At 33.3% G+C, this 22,573-nt stretch overlaps 1 protein-coding gene across 12 annotated transcripts in view; it reads left to right on the top strand.

Moving 5' to 3' along the window:
- Positions 1-22,573, top strand: part of MPDZ (multiple PDZ domain crumbs cell polarity complex component) — a 166,405-nt gene that overhangs the window by 35,646 nt on the left and 108,186 nt on the right. For all 12 annotated transcript variants that reach the window (XM_079113123.1, XM_079113118.1, XM_079113120.1 and 9 more), the window contains exons 4-5: positions 20,994-21,203; positions 21,603-21,742. In XM_079113123.1, the coding sequence (XP_078969249.1) occupies positions 20,994-21,203; positions 21,603-21,742 (350 nt within the window). The remainder of the gene's footprint in view (positions 1-20,993; positions 21,204-21,602; positions 21,743-22,573) is intronic.

Genomic DNA, 22,573 nt, shown 5'->3' with positions numbered 1-22,573 from the left:
TTGGTCTTATGAATGGTTTATATTCATAAAAATTATTAAGAACTTCAAAGAGTTATTGCTTATGTGGTTTATCCACCAATAATTATCTTGAAAGAAATTAAAATTAAGAAATATTTTAAATATTTATGAATTTACTCAAAAATAATCATAAAGTCCATTTTATGTTCAAAAATTAATGCAAAGAATGGCATTGCTGTATCCTTTTGCAAGTCTCTTTAATGGAGGCTAACTTAGAGAAAAACTGGATCCTCCATTCTGCTGTGTTTAATCTGTTTGCATTTGTGGTTTGTAATTGATGTATATGGAAGAAATCTGACCTCGCACAGATGTATAAGCTGGAAAGGGAAGAGAATAGCTCTTAGATAGAGTATCAAAACTTGCTATGGAGTTGGACACTGTGGTCCCCGCCTACCTATAGTGTCATCTACTTGTGAGGCTGTAGGCAGGAAAATCACTTTTGACCACAAATTTGAACCCAGCTTAGGCAACATAGAGTCTGTCAAAACAAAAACAAATAACACTTTAGTGGTTCTTTTTTCTTTTGAAACTGGGGATTGAACCCAGAGGTGTTCTACCATAGAGCTTCATTCCCAGCAACATCACCCTACCCCACCATCTTTGTTTGTTTTTTATTTTTTTTGAAACAGTGTCTCACAGAGTTGCCAAGGATGACCTCAAATATATGATCCTCCTGCATCCACTTCCCTGGTTACTGGGATCACAGGTGTGAGCTACCACACCCAGATTCAGGTATATTCTGAAAAGTTAGCTGGAATATGGAGTCTGAAAACAAAATCAATGAATACTTTGTATTCTGTCATATAAAATCTACTAGTCTATTTTTCTCTTTGATTTTTTTCCATCCAAATATACTTTTATATCATTTTGGTCATTTGGAAAATTTGAAAAATAGCAAAATCACATTTTATTATATGATATCAAAACTATGACTGTTTTAACTTCAAGTTATTTTCCAATCATTACCTAAGTGTTCACATATGTATGTATTTTAGTTACACTTGCTAATATCACTTTTTTTTTTTTTTTGACAGTTGGCCACTCGTTTTCTTTTTTTTGTAAACAAATGGGGTACATGTTGTTTCTCTGTTTGCACATGGAGTCAAGGCATACCATTTGTGTAATCATAAATTTATATAGGGTAAATTTATAAATAAATTTATATAGGGTATTTTTATATGTTGTTTGATTAATTGTTATTTTTTTCCCTTCCCCCATCCCTCGCACCCCTCTTTTCCCTCTATACAGTCCTTCCTTCCTCCATTCTTGCCCCCCTCCTTAACCCTAACCCTAAACCTAACCCTAATCCTAACACTAACCCCTCCTACCCCCATTATGCATCGTCATCCGCTTATCAGCAAGATCATTCGTCCTTTGGTTTTTTGAGATTGGCTTATCTCACCATGATATTCTCTAACTTCATCCATTTGCCTGCAAATGCCATAATTTTATCATTCTTTATGGTGGAGTAATATTCCATTGTATGTATACGCCACAGTTTCTTTATCCATTCATCAATTGAAGGACATCTAGGTTGGTTCTACAATCTGGCTATGGTGAGTTGAGCAGCTATGAACATTGATGTGGCTGTATCTCTGTAGTATGCTGATTTTAAGTCCTTTGGGTATAGGCCAAGGAGTGGGATAGCTAGGTCAAATGGTGGTTCCATTCCAGGCTTCCTGAGGAATCTCCATACTGCTTTCCAGAGTGGCTGCACTAATTTACAACCCCACCAGCAATGTATGAGTGTACCTTTTTCCCCACATCCTCTCCAACACCTGTTGTTGCTTGTGTTCTTGATAATCGCCATTCTAATTGGGGTGAGATGGAATCGTAAGGTAGTTTTGATTTGCATTTCTCTTATTACTAGAGATGTTGAACATTTTTTCATATATCTGTTGATTGCTTGTAGATCTTCTTCCGTGAAGTGTCTGTTCATATCCTTAGCCCATTTGTTGATTGGGTTATTTGTATTCATGGTGTAGAGTTTTTTGAGTTCTTTATATATTCTGGAAATTAGCGCTCTGTCTGAAGTATGAGTGGCAAAGATTTTCTCCCACTCTCTCTTCACATTACTGATAGTTTCCTTTGCTGAGAGAAAGCTTTTTAGTTTGAATCTATCCCAGTTGTTGATTCTTGCTTTTATTTCTTGTGTTGTAGGAGTCCTGTTAAGGAAGTCTGATCCTAAGCCGACATGTTAAAGATTTGGACCTACTTTTTCTTCTGTAAGATGCAAGGTCTCTGGTCTGATTCCAAGGTCCTTGATCCATTTTGAGTTGAGTTTTGTGCAGGGTGAGAGATAGGGGTTTAATTTCATTCTGTTGCATATTGATTTCCAGTTTTCCCAGCACCATTTGTTGAAGAGGCTATCTATTCTCCATTGCATATTTTTGGCCCTTTTGTCTAATATGAGAAAATTGTATTTATTTGGGTTTGTGTCCGTGTCCTCTATTCTGTACCATTGATCTACCTTTCTATTTTGGTACCAATACCATGCCGTTTTTGTTACTATTGCTTTGTAGTAGAGTTGAAGATGTGGTATTGCGATACCCCCTGCTTCGCTCTTTCTGCTAAGGATTGCTTTAGCTATTCTGGGTTTCTTATTCTTCCAGGTGAATTTCGTGATTGCTTGCTCTATTTCTGTAAGGTAGGTCATTGGGATTTTAATTGGAATTGCATTGAATCTGTATAGCACTTTTGGTAGTATGGCCATTTTGACAATATTAATTCTTCCTATCCAAGAACATGGGAGATCTTTCCATCTTCTAAGGTTTTCTTTAATTTCTTTCTTTAGTGTTCTGTAGTTCTCATTGTAGAGGTCTTTCACCTCTTTTGTGAGATTGATTCCCAAGTATTTTATTTTTTTCGAGGCTATTGTGAATGGGGTAGTTTTCCTAACTTCTCTTTCTGAAAATTCATCACTTATGTATAAAAAATGCATTGGATTTATGAGCATTGATCTAACCTACTACTTTACTGAATTCACTTATGAGTTCTAAAAGTTTTCTGGTGGAATTTCCGGGTTCCTCTAAATATATAATCATGTCATCAGTGCACAGGGATAGTTTGAGTTCTTCTTTTCCTATTCGAATCCCTTTAATTTCTTTGGTTTGTTTCATTGCTCTGGCTAGAGTTTCAAGGACGATGTTGAATAGAAGTGGCGAAAGAGGGCATCCCTGCCTTTTTCCAGTTTTTAGGGGGAATGCTTTCATTTTTTCACCGTTTAGAATGATATTGGCCATGGGCTTAGCGTAGATGGCCTTTACAATGTTAAGGAATGTTCCCACTACCTCAGTTTTTTCTAGTGTTTTGAGCATGAAGGGATGCTGTATTTTATTGAATGCTTTTTCTGCATCTATTGAAATAATCATGTGATTCTTAACTTTAAGTCTGTTGATATGGTGAATGACATTTATTGATTTCCGGATGTTGAACCAACCTTACATCCCTGGGATAAAACCCACTTGATCGTGGTGCACTATCTTTTTAATATATTTTTGTATGCGATTTGCTAAAATTTTGTTGAGAACTTTTGCGTTGATGTTCATTAAGGATATTGGTCTGAAATTTTCTTTCCTCGATGTGTCTGTCTTGTTTAGGTATCAGGGTGATATTGGCTTCATAGAATAAGTTTGGGAGGGTTCCCTCCTCTTCTATTTCATGGAATACTTTGAGGAGTATTGGAATGAGCTCTTCTTTAAAGGTTTTGTAGAACTCAGCTGAGAACCCATCTGGTCCCGGACTTTTCTTTGTTGGTAGGATTTTGATGACCTCTTCTATTTCATTGCTTGAAATTGATGTATTTAAGTTGTATATGTCCTCCTCGTTCAGTTTAGGCAATTCATATGTCTCTAGAAACTTGTTGATGTCTTCGAGGTTTTTTGTTTTGTTGTAATACAGATTTTCAAAATAGCTTCTAATTATGTTTTGTATTGTACTCGTGTCTGTTGTGATATTTCCTTGTTCATTCTGAATTTTAGTAATTTGAGTTTTCTCCCTCTTTCTCTTTGTTAGTGTGGCTAAGGGTTTATCAATTTTGTTTATTTTTTTCAAGAACCAAATATTTATTTTGTTAATTTTTCCGATTGTTTCTTTTGTTTCAGTTTTGTTGATTTCGGCTCTGATTTTAACTATTTCCTGTCTTCTACTACTTTTGGTGTTGGTCTGCTCTTCTTTTTCTAGGGCTTTGAGCTGTAGTGTTAAGTCGTCTATTTGTTGATTTTTACTTCTTTTGTTGAATGTGCCCCATGAAATAAATCTTCCTCTAAGTACTGCTTTCATAGTGTCCCAGAGATTTTGATATGATGTGTCTTTGTTCTCGTTTACTTCTAAGAATTTTTTTATTTCCCTCCTGATGTCTTCTGTTATCCATTCATCATATAATAGCCTATTATTTAATCTCCAGGTATTGGAGAAGTTTCTGTTTTTTATTCTGTCATTTATTTCTAATTTCAATCCATTATGATCTGATAGAGTACAAGGTAGTATCTCTATCTTCTTGTATTTGCTAACAGTAGCTTTGTGGCATAAAATATGGTGTATTTTAGAGAAGGATCCATGTGCTCCTGAGAAGAAAGTGTCTTCGTTTTTTGTTGGATGGTATATTCTACATATGTCCGTTAAGTCTAAATTGTTGATTGTGTTATTGAGATCTATGGTTTCTTTATTCAATTTTTGTTTGGACGATCTATCCAGCAGTGAGAGAGGTGTGTTAAAATCGCCTAGTATTATTGTGTTGTGGTCTATTTGATTTCTGGAATTGAGAAGGATTTGTTTGACGTACATGGATGAGCCAATGTTCGGGGCATAGATATTTATGATTGTTTTGTCTTGCTGATTTATGCTTCCCTTAAGCAGTATGTAATGTCCTTTTTTATCCCTTCTGACTAGTTTTGGCTTGAAGTCCACATTATCTGAAATGAGGATGGATACGCCAGCTTTTTGCTCTGTCCATGTACATGGTATGTTTTTTCCCTTCCTTTCACCTTTAGTGTACGGGTATCTCTTTGTATGAGATGAGTCTCTTGCAGGCAGCATATTGTTGGATTTTTCTTTTTAATCCAATCTGCCAGTCTGTGTCTTTTAATTGATGAGTTCAGGCCATTAACATTCAGGGTTATTATTGTGATATGTTTTGTATTTCCAGTTATTTGACTGATTTTTGTTTTTTGACATGATTTTGTTTCTCCTTTATTTGGCTATTCCTTTAGGCTAGTTCCTACCGTTGCTGATTTGCATCGTTGTTTTTCATCTCTTCCTCATGGAATATTTTGCTGAGAATGTTCTGTATTGCCGGCTTTCTTTTTGTAAATTCTTTTACCCTTGTTGATCATGGAAGGATTTTATTTCGTCGTCAAATCTGAAAGTAAGTTTTGCTGGGTATGAGATTCTTGGTTGGCATCTGTTTTCTTTCAGGGCTTGGTAAATGTTGTTCCAGGCCCTTCTAGCTTTTAGGGTCTGGATTGAAAAATCTGCTAATATTCTTATTGGTTTCCCCCTGAATGTAATTTGATTCTTTTCTCTCGCAGCCTTTAAAATTCTATCTTTATTTTGTATGTTAAGCATTTTCGTATTAACGTGCCTTGGTGTGGGTCTGTTGTAATTTTGTATATTTGGAGTCCTATAAGCCTCTTGTACCTGATTTTCCATTTCATTCTTCAGATCTGGGAAATTTTCTGATATTATTTCATTGAATAGATTGTTCATTCCTTTGGTTTGTTTCTCTAAGCCTTCCTCAATCCCAATAATTCTTAAATTTGGCCTTTTCATGATATCCCATAATTCTTGTAGATTCTGTTCATGATTTCTTACCATCTTCTCTGTTTGGTCAACTTTGTTTTAAAGATTAAATATTTTGTCTTCAGTGTCTGAGGTTCTGTCTTCCAGATGTTCTATCCTATTGGTTATGCTTTCTATGAAGTTTTTAACTTGGTTTATTGTTTCCTTCATTTCAAGGAGTTCTGTTTTTTTTTTTTTTTTTTTTTTTTTCAGTATCTCTAACTCCTTATTGAAATGATCTCTTGCTTTCCGTATTTGTTCTTTTAACTGTTGATTGGTGGGATCATTTAATGCCAGCATTTGCTCTTTCATCTCTTCCTTCAATGCCTGCTTTTGCTCTTTCATCTCCTTGTTTGCTTCCCTGATTGTTTTAAGTATGTATATTCTGAACTCCCTTTCTGACATTTCTCCTGCTGTGCTGTCATTGGGTTTTGTTGATATAGTGTCTAGGTTTGTTTGGGACATTTTCTTCTCTTGTTTTCTTATATTGGTCAGATATCAGTGGGACTCTGAGATATTGCAGATTTCCTCTTTGGTTATAGTGTTCCTGTAGATTTCCAGTATTTCACCTCCCAGCCTTCAGTAGCCTGATATCTTGGAGGAACTTGGTAATGCAGTGCTTCAGAAGAAAGCTGCCCCTAGCCCGCTACTGGGTCCAGGGATGGGGGCTAGTTCTGGGTGGAAATCCTGTCACTGGGCGGTCCTGCTCCTAGAAACTGGCTATAGATAGGGCCTGCCCCTGCCTGAGGGAGTCAGGCTGCTAGGGGAAAACCTCTCCCTGTCCTGGCTTGGTCCCAGAAGTGGCCTGCCTGCAGCTGGATTCAGGGCTTGGGGTTGGTTCTGTGCTGAAAAGCTCTCACTGAGTGGCCTGCTCTGAGAAGCTGACTGTGGATCCAGCCTGCTGAGGGAGGGAGCAGAGCTGCTTGGGGAAGTCTGTGGCTGCCCTGCCCTGGTCCCAGAAACCGCCTGCGGGCTGGGGCCTGCAGCTGGGTCCAGGGCTTGGGGTTGGCTCCGTGTGGAAAAGCTCTCACTGGGTGGCCTGCTCCAAGAAGCTGGCTGTGGATCCAGCCTGCTGCTGGAGGGAGCAGGGCTGTTTGGGGAAGTCTCTGGCTGCTCTGCCCTCCTCCGAGAAGCTGCCCCTGTCTGGGCCTGCCGCCCCGGGCCTAGCTTCACCCGGTGGGAGAGACTCACCCTGTGGCTCTATGTTGGTCCGAGTCTCTCAATGCCTCCCTTCTTGAATCCTGGGTTCTGGAGCGAAGGGAGATGCAGTCACCCTCTAGTCCGCCGTCTCGGATCCCCCCTCGCTAACATCACTTAAGATCTTATCTATAATGTCTTTAAAATATAGAATGGTGTCAAGCTCAGGGTGTGGCAGACACAAGTGTTCCAAAATTCTAATTTTCACTTGAAAGTTCTAACTTCATTTTTGGCAACAATTACTGTCAGATGTTTTCCTCAAAGTGACAGTCTCACTTTGTTTATTTTTGAGAAAATATCTTACAAATATGCAGAATCACAGTCTGATTTTTAGTCATTTTCAAATATGCATGAAAAAGTGTATAGTTCAGCTTGCAACTCAAAAATAGTGATTTTCCTCAAGACAACTTACGATTTATATATTCTTATCATTTTGAAACAATATTTTAAAAAGATTCAAAGATCAAGATATAATAAAATTAACAGCTTTTACTTATCAAGAACTTAAATTTTTTTATTTGTTCTAATTAGTTATATATTACAGTAGAATGTATTTTGACACATTGTACATAAATGGTGTATAACTTCTCTTCCTTCTAGTTGTACATGATGTGGTCATGTAATTATGTATGTACATAGGGTAATAATGTCTGATTCATTCTACTACATTAAGAACTTTTTTAGGTGATCTAAAGGGAGGGCAAATAAACTATTGCTCTTGATGAGAAATGCTAAAGACACTGTGGTCATTTTTTCCACCTGTCAGACACCTCCCTCCCCTGTATCCAATGACAAAAAATATGAATAAGTTCAAAACAGGTTTAACAAGTTTGAAAAAGAACCATCATTTTTAAAGTTAGAATCTCTGTGGAATCTCAGGGGTTAGATTAAAAATCTTATGTTTTACTTTGTTATACAACTGACTTTTTTTTAATGGTAAAGTTTCTTTCACAACAATAATGAAAAGAGTGTGAAACAAAACTATGACTGTTGTAACTTCAAGTTATTTTCTAATCATTACCCAAGTGTTCACAGATGTATGTGTTTTATGAAATTGGAGGAGTCTGAATTTTTTCACTTAAGGGTATTTCTAAAAATTTTAGTGTCATTTAGACCTTCTTTAAAAATTAATTTATAAAATACGACACCAAGTGTTCTGCATAATGCTACCTGAACACACATTTTTACCTCAATTTGCCTGTCTGGTGAATTGATTTTTAATAAGTATCTTCATTTCTAGTTTCAGGAATGAATGTCTTCATAAATACAGTTTTGAGTGAAATCTGAAATATCACAAAATAACAGAACATGTTAAGTAACCATTAACTCAAATCGACAACATTGCATAAAATGCACAAGATCAGTTTTGTACCTGATCTTGTTATTTAATATACCATGACGATCAGCATTGCTCTAGGCAGATTAATGATCATTCTTATGTACCTTCCCAAACATGAAGAAGGAAAACTTAAGAGTACATACTCTTTAATTCATTTCCTTCTGTAGGCTTGAAGTGTTCTTTGCCTTCCATCTTCAGCTTTAGAGCTGATAATTTACCCTTTTTAGCACACAGAAATTTTAAGACAAATATGCCACTGAAGCTCTGCATTTGTGCCTAAATAGGGGCAGGTGCAGAGACTTACATTTTGATTACTCAGGAATGACTCCTTTAATATTCTTAGGTCAAGGTCTTATTTTCTAAATTGAATACTCTTTATCTTTTAAATTTATCAAAAAATGATAGGCAGAGATTAACAATACCTATCTGGGTTCTAGACTGCTATCTGCTTGCTGTTGAAGAATTCATACCTATGAAAAGAAAGTTATCCTATCTCAGTAGTTGTGTGAACTAAAGCTTTTTAGAGTAATTTAATAGAATAGTTAACATTGTGATTATGGAAAGCATTTTGTCACTTGAATTATTGTCCCATCTAGAGCCCAATGTCTTAGACATTTTAGATATTCAAAAAATATTTGAATGAAAGAAAAGTCTCATGGAAAATGCAAAATTATGCATATTATATGTGAAAATGTTTTTTGTTCCTTATAACTTACTACTCTATTTTGTATGTCATTTAGTTCAGGAACTACAAGCTACTGTATGTCCGAAATAGTCTTGTCACATTAAACTAATCCCTTTGAACATGCAACTCAATTTCTTTAATTAGCTTTAAAAATAAGGATCATTAAATCAGAGTGCCACCATCAATTACTGCGTAAGGGTTTGCCTGTTCAATAATGCATCAGAGCTGTGCTCTAATCAGTATTTCACTGAAAGATTTATGGAAAAGGAGGTCTCCTAAGGTTCCAAACTTGAAATAGAGTCCTATTATATATAATTTTTTTTCCTGTGATTGCTATCATTTAGGTGCTGTATTTCTTTGAATAACTCATAGCATAGTATCCATCTTTGCATTTCAGGTTTGGGATCAGTTCCAGTGTTTTACAGCATTTTTGTAAATTCACAAGAAAATAAGCATGTTTCTTACTTTGCAAGAAGAAAAGACAAGGTGCAGATTAGGGGGAAAAAAAAAAAAGAGAAAAAGAAAAACAAAAAGTCTGTTTTTCTAAGAGGTGCACCTGTTACGGAAAATTCCCCAGAGAGTGCCAGATTTATTTGTCATGTTAAGGGTAACAAATACAATCTTTAGTAATATATGTTTATAAGAACTAGGGTTGAAAAACCAATGGTCATTTTTCTTGCTAACTCATTGCAGATTATATATGTATTTTAGCTCTTACGTGATAGAAATATAGTACCATCAAATATACATAAGCATTTGGGTTATTTTCTTTTTATTGCTATTCTGTTGATTAAGAGTAAGTCATAATAATAGGACCATAAAATAAATTTTGACAATCTAAATAAAAATCTTTAGGAATTTAAGTATGAACCTGAGCAGTCATTTTTGTAGACAGTTATACAAGTACTTCTGGAAAGATTGATGATAACCATTAAAATAGAGCTAGTAATATTAACTTTATGTTCAGTTAACAATCCAGAAGGGATAGATGAAATACAAGAAGTTGATATTTCAGTATTTTGTGCCAGATTTAGTTAAGCAAATCTCTATTTTTGAAAATATTCAGTTAAGTTAAAGTTAAGTGCATCATATTTTATATGGTCAAAACATTTAATACATGGAAATCTTCCAAGTATTTTTGTAATGAAATTATTTTACAGAATAGTTTTTATTACTAAAAATGAAAAAAATTATTCATAATTTTGAAATCTCATAATATTTGGATCAAAATAGTGTAAAAATACAAAATCATGTTTTTTTCTAATTAATTTGACATGCAGTTGAAGAATTAAAAGTTTTAATAATTCATATCTTTGAAGGACAAAAATATCAATGTGTACTTGCTGAGGATTTGTCTTTACTCCAGCACTTATTAAAGGATTCATTCTGGAAATGGAAATTAGACAATTGGAAATGGAAATTTGCCAATTGATATATTCATAATTTATATCAGTTGTATGCAGAGGATCATCCATCATAGTAATACACTAAATTTCAGTTTCAAATATCAAATTCTCATATTCTTTTTCATTTTAAAGTGAATGCTTGGTCACTGAATTTTAAATTCAAAGTTGGGACCACAGAAAGTGTAGCTTGTTGTATGGAGGATATTGCTGCCACCTACTTTCTTTAAGATAGGTATTTTTGTATCATGCATTAGAAAACTCTAGGTCTGTGGTCAATTATATTTCTTATTTTAACAACTGTGATAATACTGAATAACTGAAATAAAATATGAAATAAAATACTGAATAAAAATATGTGAATAAATAAAATAAATACAAATATGTGAATAACATAAGTAAAGGAAGAAATTGGGTAGCTTAAGGAAGTTTTACAAATTGAATATACATAAATATACATATGTAACCATCCCACCTAAGTCCTAGATATAGAAAGTTATGAGTATAATGTTCTCTTTTGCGCTGCCCCCTCCACCCCCTGCTTAACCCACTCCTTGGGAGGAATGACTATTTTGAATTTTCATGCATAAATCAATAATACAGTTTTATGTAAATTCAGTCTTGAGTATATATGCTTTATGCCTGGCTTATTTGTCTTAACTTAGTATTTATGAGATTCATTCATGTTGTTTGATGTAGCTGTATTTTTTTTCATTTCTCATTGTGTGCATATACTAGAATATATTTGTCCTCTCATTTGTTGATGGGAGTTCCCCCATCACCCACATTCTTAGCTGTTGTAAATAAATGCTCCTGTGAACATACCAGTACATATCTTTCAGTGTTTGTTAGGTATGAATTTGTCTAGAATATTTTTACTGAAGAGTGAAAGTCCTGGGTGTTAAGGCATACACAGGTTGAGTATTCTCTATTCAAAATACTTGGGGCCAGAAGTATTCAGATTTTAGATTTTTTAAAAATTTCATAATATTTTCATATACATAATGATATTTCTTGAGGATAAGACTAAGGTGTAGACACAAAATTCATTTGTTTCATATACACTTTATACACATAGCCTGAAGGTAATCTCTTTTTCTTTTAAGCTGCCTTTGTTTTTTTTTTCCCATTGCAAATACAGTTTCCCTATAAAAAATTGTAAACACCAAGTGCGACAGAATAAAAAATTAAATATGTCCGCATATCAAGATATGACTGTTGCCATTTTATTCTGTTTACCTCCAGTCTTTATCTATGCAAATGATTATTTGTATAATTGAAGCTGCTCTATAGAAACAACTTAATAATTTGCTTTGTAATTCTACATTATATAATAAATACCTCACCAAGGTATATAATATTTTTTGCAACCATTAGTAAAATATCCTTAAAATTGTCCAAGGATATTTGGATTTTTTCCCAAACATACTGTGACAAATAATTTTGTATATGGAATTTTTTGGCATATTTAAACTTGTTTCTTTTGACTATTTTATTATGTGTTAAGAATTTTCTTTGGCAAGATTCGCTGACGTAATTACTGGTGAAAGGATCTAAACATCAGGTTAAAATGTATGAATATCTCTCATGGTTCTTAATACATGTAGGGACCCAACTTGGTATGACCATAGCCCTCTTTTTTTAAAATAATTTTTTATTTTTTTGTTCATATTAGTTGTACATGACAGAATGCATTTATACATTTTGATAGATCATACATAAATGAAGTATAATCTCTCATTTTTCCGATTATACAAATTGTAGGATCACATTGGCCATGCAGTTATTTATGTACATGAAGTAATGTCTGTCTCACTCTACTATCATTCCTACACCTCTGCTCCTTCCCCTCCCTTTACTCCCCTCTACCTAATATAAAGTACCTCTATTCTTCCCTATTCTCCCACCCCCTTATTGTGAATTAGGTCCATATATCAGAGAAAACATTCAGCCTTTGGTTTTTTTGTGTTTGGCTTATTTCACTATGCATGATTTGAAGGTAATCTTATGCAGTGTTTTTAGTGCACTGTGTTTTGCCTGTAACCGAACACATGAAATCAGGTACAGAAATTTCTATTTTGGCCATCATGTTGCTGCCCAAAATGCTTTATATTTTGAATAATTTTAGATTATGGAGTTTCAGATTAAGGATGCTCAATCTGTATTCAGCTTTCATAGGTTCAAACTTTTTTCCAAAGTGGTTATATGTCTGCTCTTACTGTAATATGTGACAATTCTTGTCATTCCATGTCATTGCTTGTACTTGGTACCGCCAGCTTTAAATGCAGTTTTTCCGTTTTTAGGACTCTGGAAGTTAGTTATATTGTAGTGTAGCATGTTATTGTTTTAATTTATATTTTCCTGTTGATTAATGTGCTGAGCATTTTTCATATGCCAATTGATTATTTGGATATGCTACTTTGTGAGGTTTGTATTTTTTTTTAAACCTGTTTTTCTATTGATTTGCCAGTCTTTTCTTACTGATTTACAAGTATTGTTTATATTTGCTGAATAGAATATTTCGCTTGCATGGCCACTATTTTCTCCTACTCTATGTTAATGTCCTTTAAGGTATCTTTAATAATCGAAAGATTTTCTTATTTTAAAAAAGTCCATTTTTTTCAAACTGTTTCCTTTATGGATATTGCTTTTTTTGTCCTACTTAAATCTTTTGACTATGCCAAGAATACAGATATTTTTCTCTTCTAAATTTTGGCTATGGCATGAAGTATAGATAAAGTATTTATTTGTATTTATGTAGTTATAGTTTTCTATTTGAATATCCATTTGACCCGGAACAAAATACCAAAAAGACCATCCTTTCTCCTTTCATTGATACCAATATTATTAAAAGGTCATATGTGTATGGTTCTGTTTCTGAATTCTGTTGTGTTCAATATTTTTTCAAAAAATCATTCATATTTTAGGTAGAATAATTTTTTAAGTTTTATTTTCTAATTGTTTTTGATAGGAAATGTAGGTGATTTTTTATATTGATTTTTATGTCCACTTAGTGATGAATTTAGTAAATTCAATACTTAGATTCATTTTATTTTTCATTGTATATAATAATGTAATATGCAAATAATTTTTAGTTTTTGTTTCTTCAGTTTTGATCTTTATACCTTTTATTTCTTTTCCTTGTTCTGTGGAAACCTTGAATCTAAAATGGAATAGAAGTGGTGATAGTATGAATTTTATCCATTATTTGATTTTACCTTTTGAGCTGATCCTGTTTTTCTTTTTCTGTTAATGTAGCAAACTAAAATAAATACTTTTGAAATGTTAATTCAACCTTTTATTTCTGGAATGCCTATCTTGGTTATAATCATTATTCTCCTTAAGAAAATTTAGTGTGTAAATATTATTGCTTAGGATTTTCCTATCTGTATTTAGATGAGATTTCTCAATAACTTTCCTGTAGAGTAATGCCCTTCTGGGGTTTTAGTGTCAAGATTATACAAAGAGTAGAGAGCAATTCTCTCTTTCTGTATGAGTTTGTACAAAACTGGTGTTAATTAAAGAAAAAAATTGGAAGAATTTACCAGTGAAACCATCTGGACCTATTTTTGTTTTATTTTGAGGGAGGAGATTTTTAATATTGGATTCAGTTTCATTGATAGATGCAAAACTATTGACATTTTGGTAAATTTATTTTTCAAGGAATTTTATTTCATATATTTTCAAATTTTTTTGGCATAAAGATATTGAGTGCATACTTATAGAGTCTAGTTACATTCATTTTTTCATTCCATTTTCATTTTCTTTATTGACAATTTATGCCTTTTGTATTTCCCCTCCTTGATCAATATTGCTAGAGGTTTATCAGTATTCTTCTTTTTCTCAAAGGCCAGCTTTCAGGTTTACTAAATTTCTTTATTGCATTATTTTTCAAATTTTCAAGTTTTTCCCTGATACTTCTTATTTTTCTGTTTTTCTGAGTTTAATTTGCTCTGTTAATGTATTGAAGTAGATGCTTAACTCATTGATTTTTAATTATTTTTTCCCCTTATACATGATATCTATAAATTTCTACTTTTTTTGTAGCTGCATACTACAGTTTTTATATGAAACATTTTCATTATTATTCAGTTCAAATTTTTTTTTTTTTTTTTTTTACTTATTTGACTCAGGTTTATTTAGAAACATTGCTTAATTGACTAACATTTTTGAGATTTCATGTTATTCTGTTTTTGAATTCTTGTTTAATTTTACTATAATTGGAGCACATTATCTAATAATATCAGTTCTCTGAGATTGCAGAGTTTTATTTTAGGTCTATCTGTAGTTTATTTATATGAATGTTTGTGTTTTTGAAGAGAATTTGCATTCAGCAATTGTTGAATGAAATCTGTAAATATCAGTTAGTGATCTTTATTTAGAATCTTGGTTCAGATCTTGTATATATAGATTGTTTTTATGTTGTTCTATCATTTTATGAGAGAAATATGTTATAATTTATGATGCTGAAAATGTACTTCTTATTTGAGGTTCTGAGTATTTTTCCCTTAATGTCTTGAGGTTATGTTTTTTAGATTACTGATTATTTGAACTTTCTATTGAGTTGATCCTTTTTCTCAGTGAATTATTCTATTTTATTAACACATCTTTAGTGTCCACTTTCCTAACAGTAGTTTAACTGCCCCCGATTTCTTTTGGTTAATGTATGTGCAGTGTATCCTTCTTCAATTTTTTTTTTTTTTTGCTCTAATTTTTTCTTAAACTTGCATCTTTGTTAATCAGTATGTATTTGGGGAAATTTTTTTTGTCCGAGAACTTTGGTCTTTTACTTTGAAAGTATTTAACCCTTTTATGTTTAATGTAATAATTGATAAGTGTGGTTTAATTTATCTTTTCTTCTTTTGTCATTTTCATTTTATTAGTAAATTATTTAAACTTTATTATTATTAGTTCTTACCCTAAAGACTGTAGCAAGTATCTATGATTTATTTGAGCCTGCTTTTTAAAAACAATTAATTTTTATATCATTATAGATTCATGAGATTTTATTTTGTTTTGTTTTTTTGCAGTAGTAAGCCTCAAACCCAGGACCTTTTGCCGACTAGACCAGCACTGTTTCCAGTGAGCTATATTCCCACCCAGCTTGAAATTTTCAAATATAGTGTAGAGAATTCCAACATATACTTCAAATTTTTCCCATTGGTTATATCTTAGTAATATAATATAATATCAAAACCAAGTACTACCATTGGCATACTACACTGTGTCATTATCTCAATTTGTGTCATTTTTTTCCCAGTAATATTTATTTGTGTAAATAGGACCACATCAAGATCAGGTCTATTCTTCAACACAAAGATCTCCTTTATTCTACTTGTCTATTGTCATATCCAGTTCCTTACATACCATTCTTATCCGTAATCCCTGTCCATCTTTAATCTATTTTTCATATCTATAACTTTGTTACTTCAAAAATGTTGTAAAAATAGAACATTTTAAGATTTATTTTTTACACCTAGCAGAATGCTCTAGAGATATATCCAAGTTGCGTTTATTCATATTTTGTTCCTTTTTGTTGTTAAGTAGTATTCCATGGTAGGGATGTGCCCACTGAAGGACATTTTGTTTTCAATGTTTCACTGTTTTAAAGTTGATAATATGAGAATGCGCACTTTTTGACAGTTTCATGTGTACAGAAGTTTTTATTTCTCTGTAATAAGTACTCAGAAGGGTGTATGGTAAATGTTTAATTTTTCAGAAACTTTTAAACTATTTTTCAGTAGAGCTATATTGTTTTATATTCCTACCAACAATGTGTAAGCAATCCAGTTTCTTTACACCCTCACTATCCTGAGAGGTATATAGTGGTATCTTTTTGTGCTTGACATTTCTTTAATAGTTAATGGTGCTGAACATCTTTTGTGTGCTCATTTGCCATATATATATATTCTTTTTGGTGAAATGTCTGTGTATTTTGTTCATTTCTAACAGTATCCTAACTTTTTATAAACAGTTGAATCTCCTAATTTATTACAGATGTGAGTCCTGTGTCAAATCCATGTATCTTTGACTGATTTGACTGTACTTTAATTAGTACTGTCACCACTTCCTGGAAGATACAAGGAACTTAAAATCTTTAGCCTCATTTATCCAACTCCTGCTTTTGTGTGGCTGTATTACCCCATTACCACATTTAACATTTCACAACTTTAGATTATTTACTCTGTTAAGCATTTTCTGCTAATTCCCTCACATTTTAAACCTTTTTATACTCAGATCTTTTCTGCATTTGGATCTTCTATCTGAGATCTTTTTCTTCATGCCCAGTAATTCATTTTGGTATTTATTTTATACAAATCTGAGGCAAAGGAGTGGGTTTGTATATGTATGTGTATTGTGTAAATGCTGGGTGTTTTATGCATAGGTTGTTACGTTTTCAATTTTTTTTTTTAAATCATTCTGTTAACTTCTGTCTTGCATGATTTTCCTTGAGAAGTCTGCTATTTATTCTTCTTTCAAGAAAAGTTGCCCATTTACTCTTGTGATATTAAGATTTTCTGTGTGTTGGCTTTTAGCTGTTTACCATATCTTGCTGTGGTGGCTGGCCTCTACAACAAACACCAATATTCCCTGCCTTCTGATGCTCTTGTGTAATCTCATCTCCTTCAGTGTGGATTGGATTTGCTGCTTTATTTTGCCATAATAGGATATGACAGAAATATTGCTATACTTTTGATACCTTCACTTTTTTTAAGAGCCCTTGTACACATTTTGTAGTTTTTCTCAGTGGAAAGGTACTCTGATTCAGTTATTGCACAGGGTGAACTTAATTGTAGATAGAACTAAAGAGAATTTTTGTTTTCTTGGAATGCTGCTATTGAAGCAGCATTCTTAGCACAGTTCCAAGTAAATCCTTGCTAGTAAAAAGTTACTGTCCATTTCCCCTGGTAAGGCATGTTGGCTGATACCTAGGGTACTACACTTTTATCTACTTAGGTATTCTGGTTTGTCTACTTCTTCAGCTCTTATCAACTAAGGGTACATTTGTCAAAAGTGATTTTTTAAAGCTATTTATGCCATTTATACTTATACTTTTATGAAGTTGTATTTATGACTTTTTATCTATGAAAATTTAAATTATTTTAAAAACTATGTAAGTGAAATAATAAAACAACTGTTTTTGGATTAATTTTGTTTGATTAAACTATAATACACTGAGGATAGATCTCATAAAAATCTAGAGTATTGTTTTTCAAGTATTTTCAAGAGTTTCTTTCCTTTTTGGTTTTTTTATGGTACTGGTAATTGAACCCAGGGTTTTTATACCACTTGACTACAAATGCAGTCCTGCTTATTTTTTATTATGAGATAGGGCCTTAGTAAGTTGCCCAGCTGCCCTTGAATTAGTGATCTTCCTTCCTTAGCCTCCTGAGTAATTGGGCTTACAAGGCATGTACCACCATGTCCATTCATGTGCTTCTTTTAGGGTGTTTCTCCATCTTAAATAAATTGAAATTAAAATAATAACTGTATTCTATGAGTATGATTTATGTATCAAGAAGACAGAGACTTCTGTGTTTGGAGCCATATTCAAGAAGATCTCATCCAAACATTAAGATATTTATGACAGATTATACATATATTTTCTAAATTAAAATTGCTCAGGTTTTATATATATATATATATATATATTTGTAATTTGATATGATTTCTGCCTTATTTAACCTTTTTGGGAGGAATTAAATCAATTACTAGTTTAAACTTTGTCTTTTAGAGTGTTTCTCCTGTACTTTAATTTCTGAAAGGTTGTTATATCCTGCCCTTTCACAAAGAATTGCAAACTGTTTAATTGAATATTTTACATAATTTTCACTTATATTTGATTTTAGGTAATACACTAATAAAATTCATAAATTAATATGTTTATTTCCTAAGTACATACAAGCTGTTTTTAGATACCAGTACTCAGCCAGAAGTTTAACAATACAGATAATTATTTAGTGACTCCTGCTCACTTGCTAGCAAGTTCAGTAAATTATACAGATTGTTTATCTGTATACAAAAATCACCAGATATTTGTGTTTTCTTCTGTTTATTTTGTGTTCTATAAACCAAGGATGAGCATCAAGTTATTTTTATTAAACATTTATAGTGGGTGTGCTCTGGACAGACCTATCAAGACAAATGTGATTCATTCCTGATCAAAGAGATTGTAACTCAGAGAAACAGTTTATTACACTGTGACAACAAAATCAGAAGGTACTTTTGTGCTTTTTCCTATGAGTATAAATTTTCAAATTTAAAAACATGACTTTTGATGGCTTAAGTGACAGCTTTTATATATGTGATCCATTTTAATTATGTAACCATTGCTTTTACATTTACATGAGACCTCAAGAGCAGCAAGAGCAGTCATCTACATTTGCCAGACTTTAACAAATTAGGAGAAGACAGTTGATATTAAATCCTCTCCTGATTCTCATATTTTACTAATGTACTATTGTGCTTCTATTGAGTTTATTCTTGGAATGCCTCCACACCTTGTCTCCTGCAATATCAGAGGTTCTACTACTTCAGTGGTCATTTTCTAATAGACTTTCTGGTCTCAAAATGTGATTTGTCCATTCCAGCTTACCATAGCAAAAGTCCAAATATTTTTTCCTATGCGAGCATACCATAGGAGTTAGGACCTGGTGTGTGGGATCTTCAGCCTGTCACAAATTTCATTATGCCATCTGCTTCAACCTGAGTGGTGTATCTTCCGCTGGCAGACTTTGCTGAAGTTGCCATGGCTCAGGGTAAAAAAAATTTTAGTCTTGGCATAAGAAGCTTGCTTTTGAAAAAATAATAATTGATCATGCCTGCTATAGATTTTAAAATAATCATTTGATAGGTTTCCCAAAAGCTTCCTCTCAATACTTTGATCTCTTTTTCATCCACGGTATAGATAACTAATGCAATGGGTGAATTATGGGTAACTTTAGTAACAATGAATTTTCTGTTTTATTTTTAAAGACAGGTAACACAGTCTTATGTATGGATTGTGACACAGTGAAATATTTTGATAGCTTTTATCAATGGATTCTCTGAATCTCATGTCGTATTTCCAGAAATTATATTTTAAATGACTGCATGCTTTGTCTGTAATACAAAGATGATAAGAACAACATGATGAAAACAATTTAGGTCACAAATTACTTATTAACTATGTGACTGTAATTTCATCATCTGTAAAATGGAAATAATGATACTTGAAGAGTTGTTTGGGAGATTGGATCAGAATAGGTTCTTAAAAAATGGGTAGTTTATTTTGTAAATGTGTATTGAAGAACAGTTCTGTGCAAGGTACCTCCTGGGAAATGAGGACCTAGGAGATAGTAAATAGTCAGATTCTCCCACTAGAGAATTTTATATTCTAGTCTTCTTCTACTGACTGTAATGGAAGCTCCATGACAACAGGGTATATATATATGTCAGGTGTTGATAAGTGCCATTAAAGTAAGTAGGGTGAGCTCAGGGAGCAAGACCTTGAGTGCTATGTTGAATAGAGTTGTCAGGGAGGGCTTCTCCCAGGAAAGGTTGAGCACACTTGAATGAAATAAAAGAGAAAGCCTGTGGATATTTGGGAAAGGTACCTGATTGGTAGAGTGAGCAGCTTGGCAGTGAACAGTGACATCAGTATAGCTGCAGATAAGGGAGTAATGGACAGAGTGCTATGAGGTGAGGTCAGAGTGATCCAAACACATCATCGATGTAATCTTTCTAATGCACAGTTATGGTTAAATGTCACATTCCTGACACCCTATTTTTGTCACACGTCCAGCATGAGCGAGGGAAAGGGTTTCTGCCAGAGGGATGGGCTGACTGTAAATTAATTGCTAAGAAACTTACTTAATATAAAAAAAACCACGGAGACAATTATCTTTTGAATCAGGAAATGTAACAGATTGAGTCATGCTAAGGATCTGACTCTAACAAAGATGGAAGAGCCCACCTTTCCTTTATTTATAGCTGTAAGGGGGACTGGGAGGAGCTTCTTCCATGAGAAACAGGGTGGGATGGAGTTAAGGATGCCATTTTACTCTAGTGGGTCATGTGACACATGTAGGACATGCACATTCCAGCAGTGAGCTGCTCTGCCTGGAAACCACATACTTCAGGCCTTCTGAAACAATCTCTCATGTCTGTCAGTTCCTGAGAGCCAGGTTTCCTTGTCTGATGGCTTGACTAAGCCTGGTTTTATTGCAGGTCATAGTGGCACCCTATAAAAGTATAATATTAGTATTGACTGTTTACACCACTGTGTCAGTTAATGTAGAGCTTACACACATAATTATAATCTTTCAAAACATTTTTTGTTATTATTTAATGTCTTTGTATCAGGAGTTAGACATAGCACACTGTCCTTCAAATCACCATCTTTCCCCAGGACTTCTGACACCAACCAATAGGAGTTAATGTCCAGTTCCCAGGTTCAAGGAAAAAGTGCCCATGAAACCGCCCGCAATTCTGATACCAGTTGCAAGTTTGGGGAGTTCCCAAAGCTATTCTTGATAACTTCATAATTCAGTCTAAGGTGTATTAATGTTAATATATTCTGTATTACTCTTAGGTTAGCACTGCAACTACAGGAGCTTCAAATGTTGAATATGCCCACATTCCTCATCTCGGTTCTGCTATAATTCCTACTCTACAAAATGAATCATTTTTATTGACTTCAAATAATGGAAATCTGGAAGCCCTCACTGGACCTGGTACTCCACATATCAATGGAAAGTCTGCATGTGATGAATTTGATCAGTTGATTAAAAACATGGCCCAGGTAAGAGTATTTCTTCCTGTTAGCTATCTTAGAATGAATCTTAAGAATTGCAATCAAATTCTGGATTACTTAAAGAATGTAGTGGCATTTATAACATCTATAAAATTTAGAATGAGAAAGAAGTTGATTATGTGGAAGTTTGGATGGTTCAGAGATTTTTATATTATATATTACTTTTTAAAATTATCACATTTTAAATCAAGTACTATGTTATAATCCAGAAATATTCTTTGAGAAAAATAAAATATCCCATTCTAGGAGATAAGTGCTAAAAATTATGTTAGAAAATAATTTTTTAGTTTTGTGATTTTTTTTCCCCTATAAACAAAGTAATCATAAGATGGAAGTCAACTGGATTAATTGTCTTTTAATTTCACTTCTTCCTTTGTTTTTTATCAGGGTCGCCATGTGGAAGTTTTTGAGCTCCTCAAACCTCCATGTGGAGGCCTTGGGTTTAGTGTTGTAGGGCTCAGGAGTGAAAACAGGGGAGAGCTGGGGATATTTGTGCAAGAGATACAAGAAGGCAGTGTGGCTCACAGGTGAGATAGTTCCAGCATCTTTTCTGTTTTTGATATCACATTCAGAAGATTTGATCACTATGGGGAAATTTAGAAAAGTAAAAACAAAGATAAACAAACAACAATAAAAACTAAACATGACCTGATATTAACCAGTTTTGGGAAGTCATTATCATTGCTGTGATGAAAAGCAGGTCATTTGAAGTGACTGTAGCTTTTAAATAGTATGAATTTATTTTAATAAGGAAAGAAAAATTGTACTAGAACATTTTCATTGTTATTAACTGAACTTTTTGATTAGATTTAAGAATTGCTGTACTAGAAATGACTCATGATAATTTGAGCTGTGTTTTATAATTATACTCAGATAAATAGCACTGTATGTATCTATACGTTGATTTTTTAAAGATAGGACCATCTAAAATAACAATGTGTAGCTTGAGTGGGCAGTTAAAAAAATGAGGCCTTTTAAGTGGAGGAGTTGATTAGGAATAGTAGTAGAATTGCCTTAAGAAAGTTGATCACCTGGATCCAAGCACATACTTTTTTTTCCTTAAGAAATATTTTATTATTTTTCTGTGTCAGTAATTCCTCCATCTAAAACATATCCGTGAAGAAGGCCATACTTTATTGTTGATGCATAAGAGATAAAAGACTCCATACAATTCTTATTTATTTATTCGTTCATTCATTCATTCATTCTTTCTAGATGTACATGACAGTAGAGTGTATTTCAGCATACCATACATACATGAAGCAAAACTTTCCATTCTTGTGGTTGTACACAATGTGGAGTTGCACTGGTTGTGTATTCTTATATGAACATAGGAAAGTTATGTTTGATTCATTCTA

Source organism: Sciurus vulgaris, assembly GCF_902686455.1.
Source record: "Sciurus vulgaris genome assembly, chromosome: 15".
Classification (NCBI taxonomy): Eukaryota; Metazoa; Chordata; class Mammalia; order Rodentia; family Sciuridae; genus Sciurus; species Sciurus vulgaris.
The sequence above is the reverse complement of the archived record's forward strand: the minus strand, read 5'-3'. Positions and strand labels throughout refer to the sequence as shown.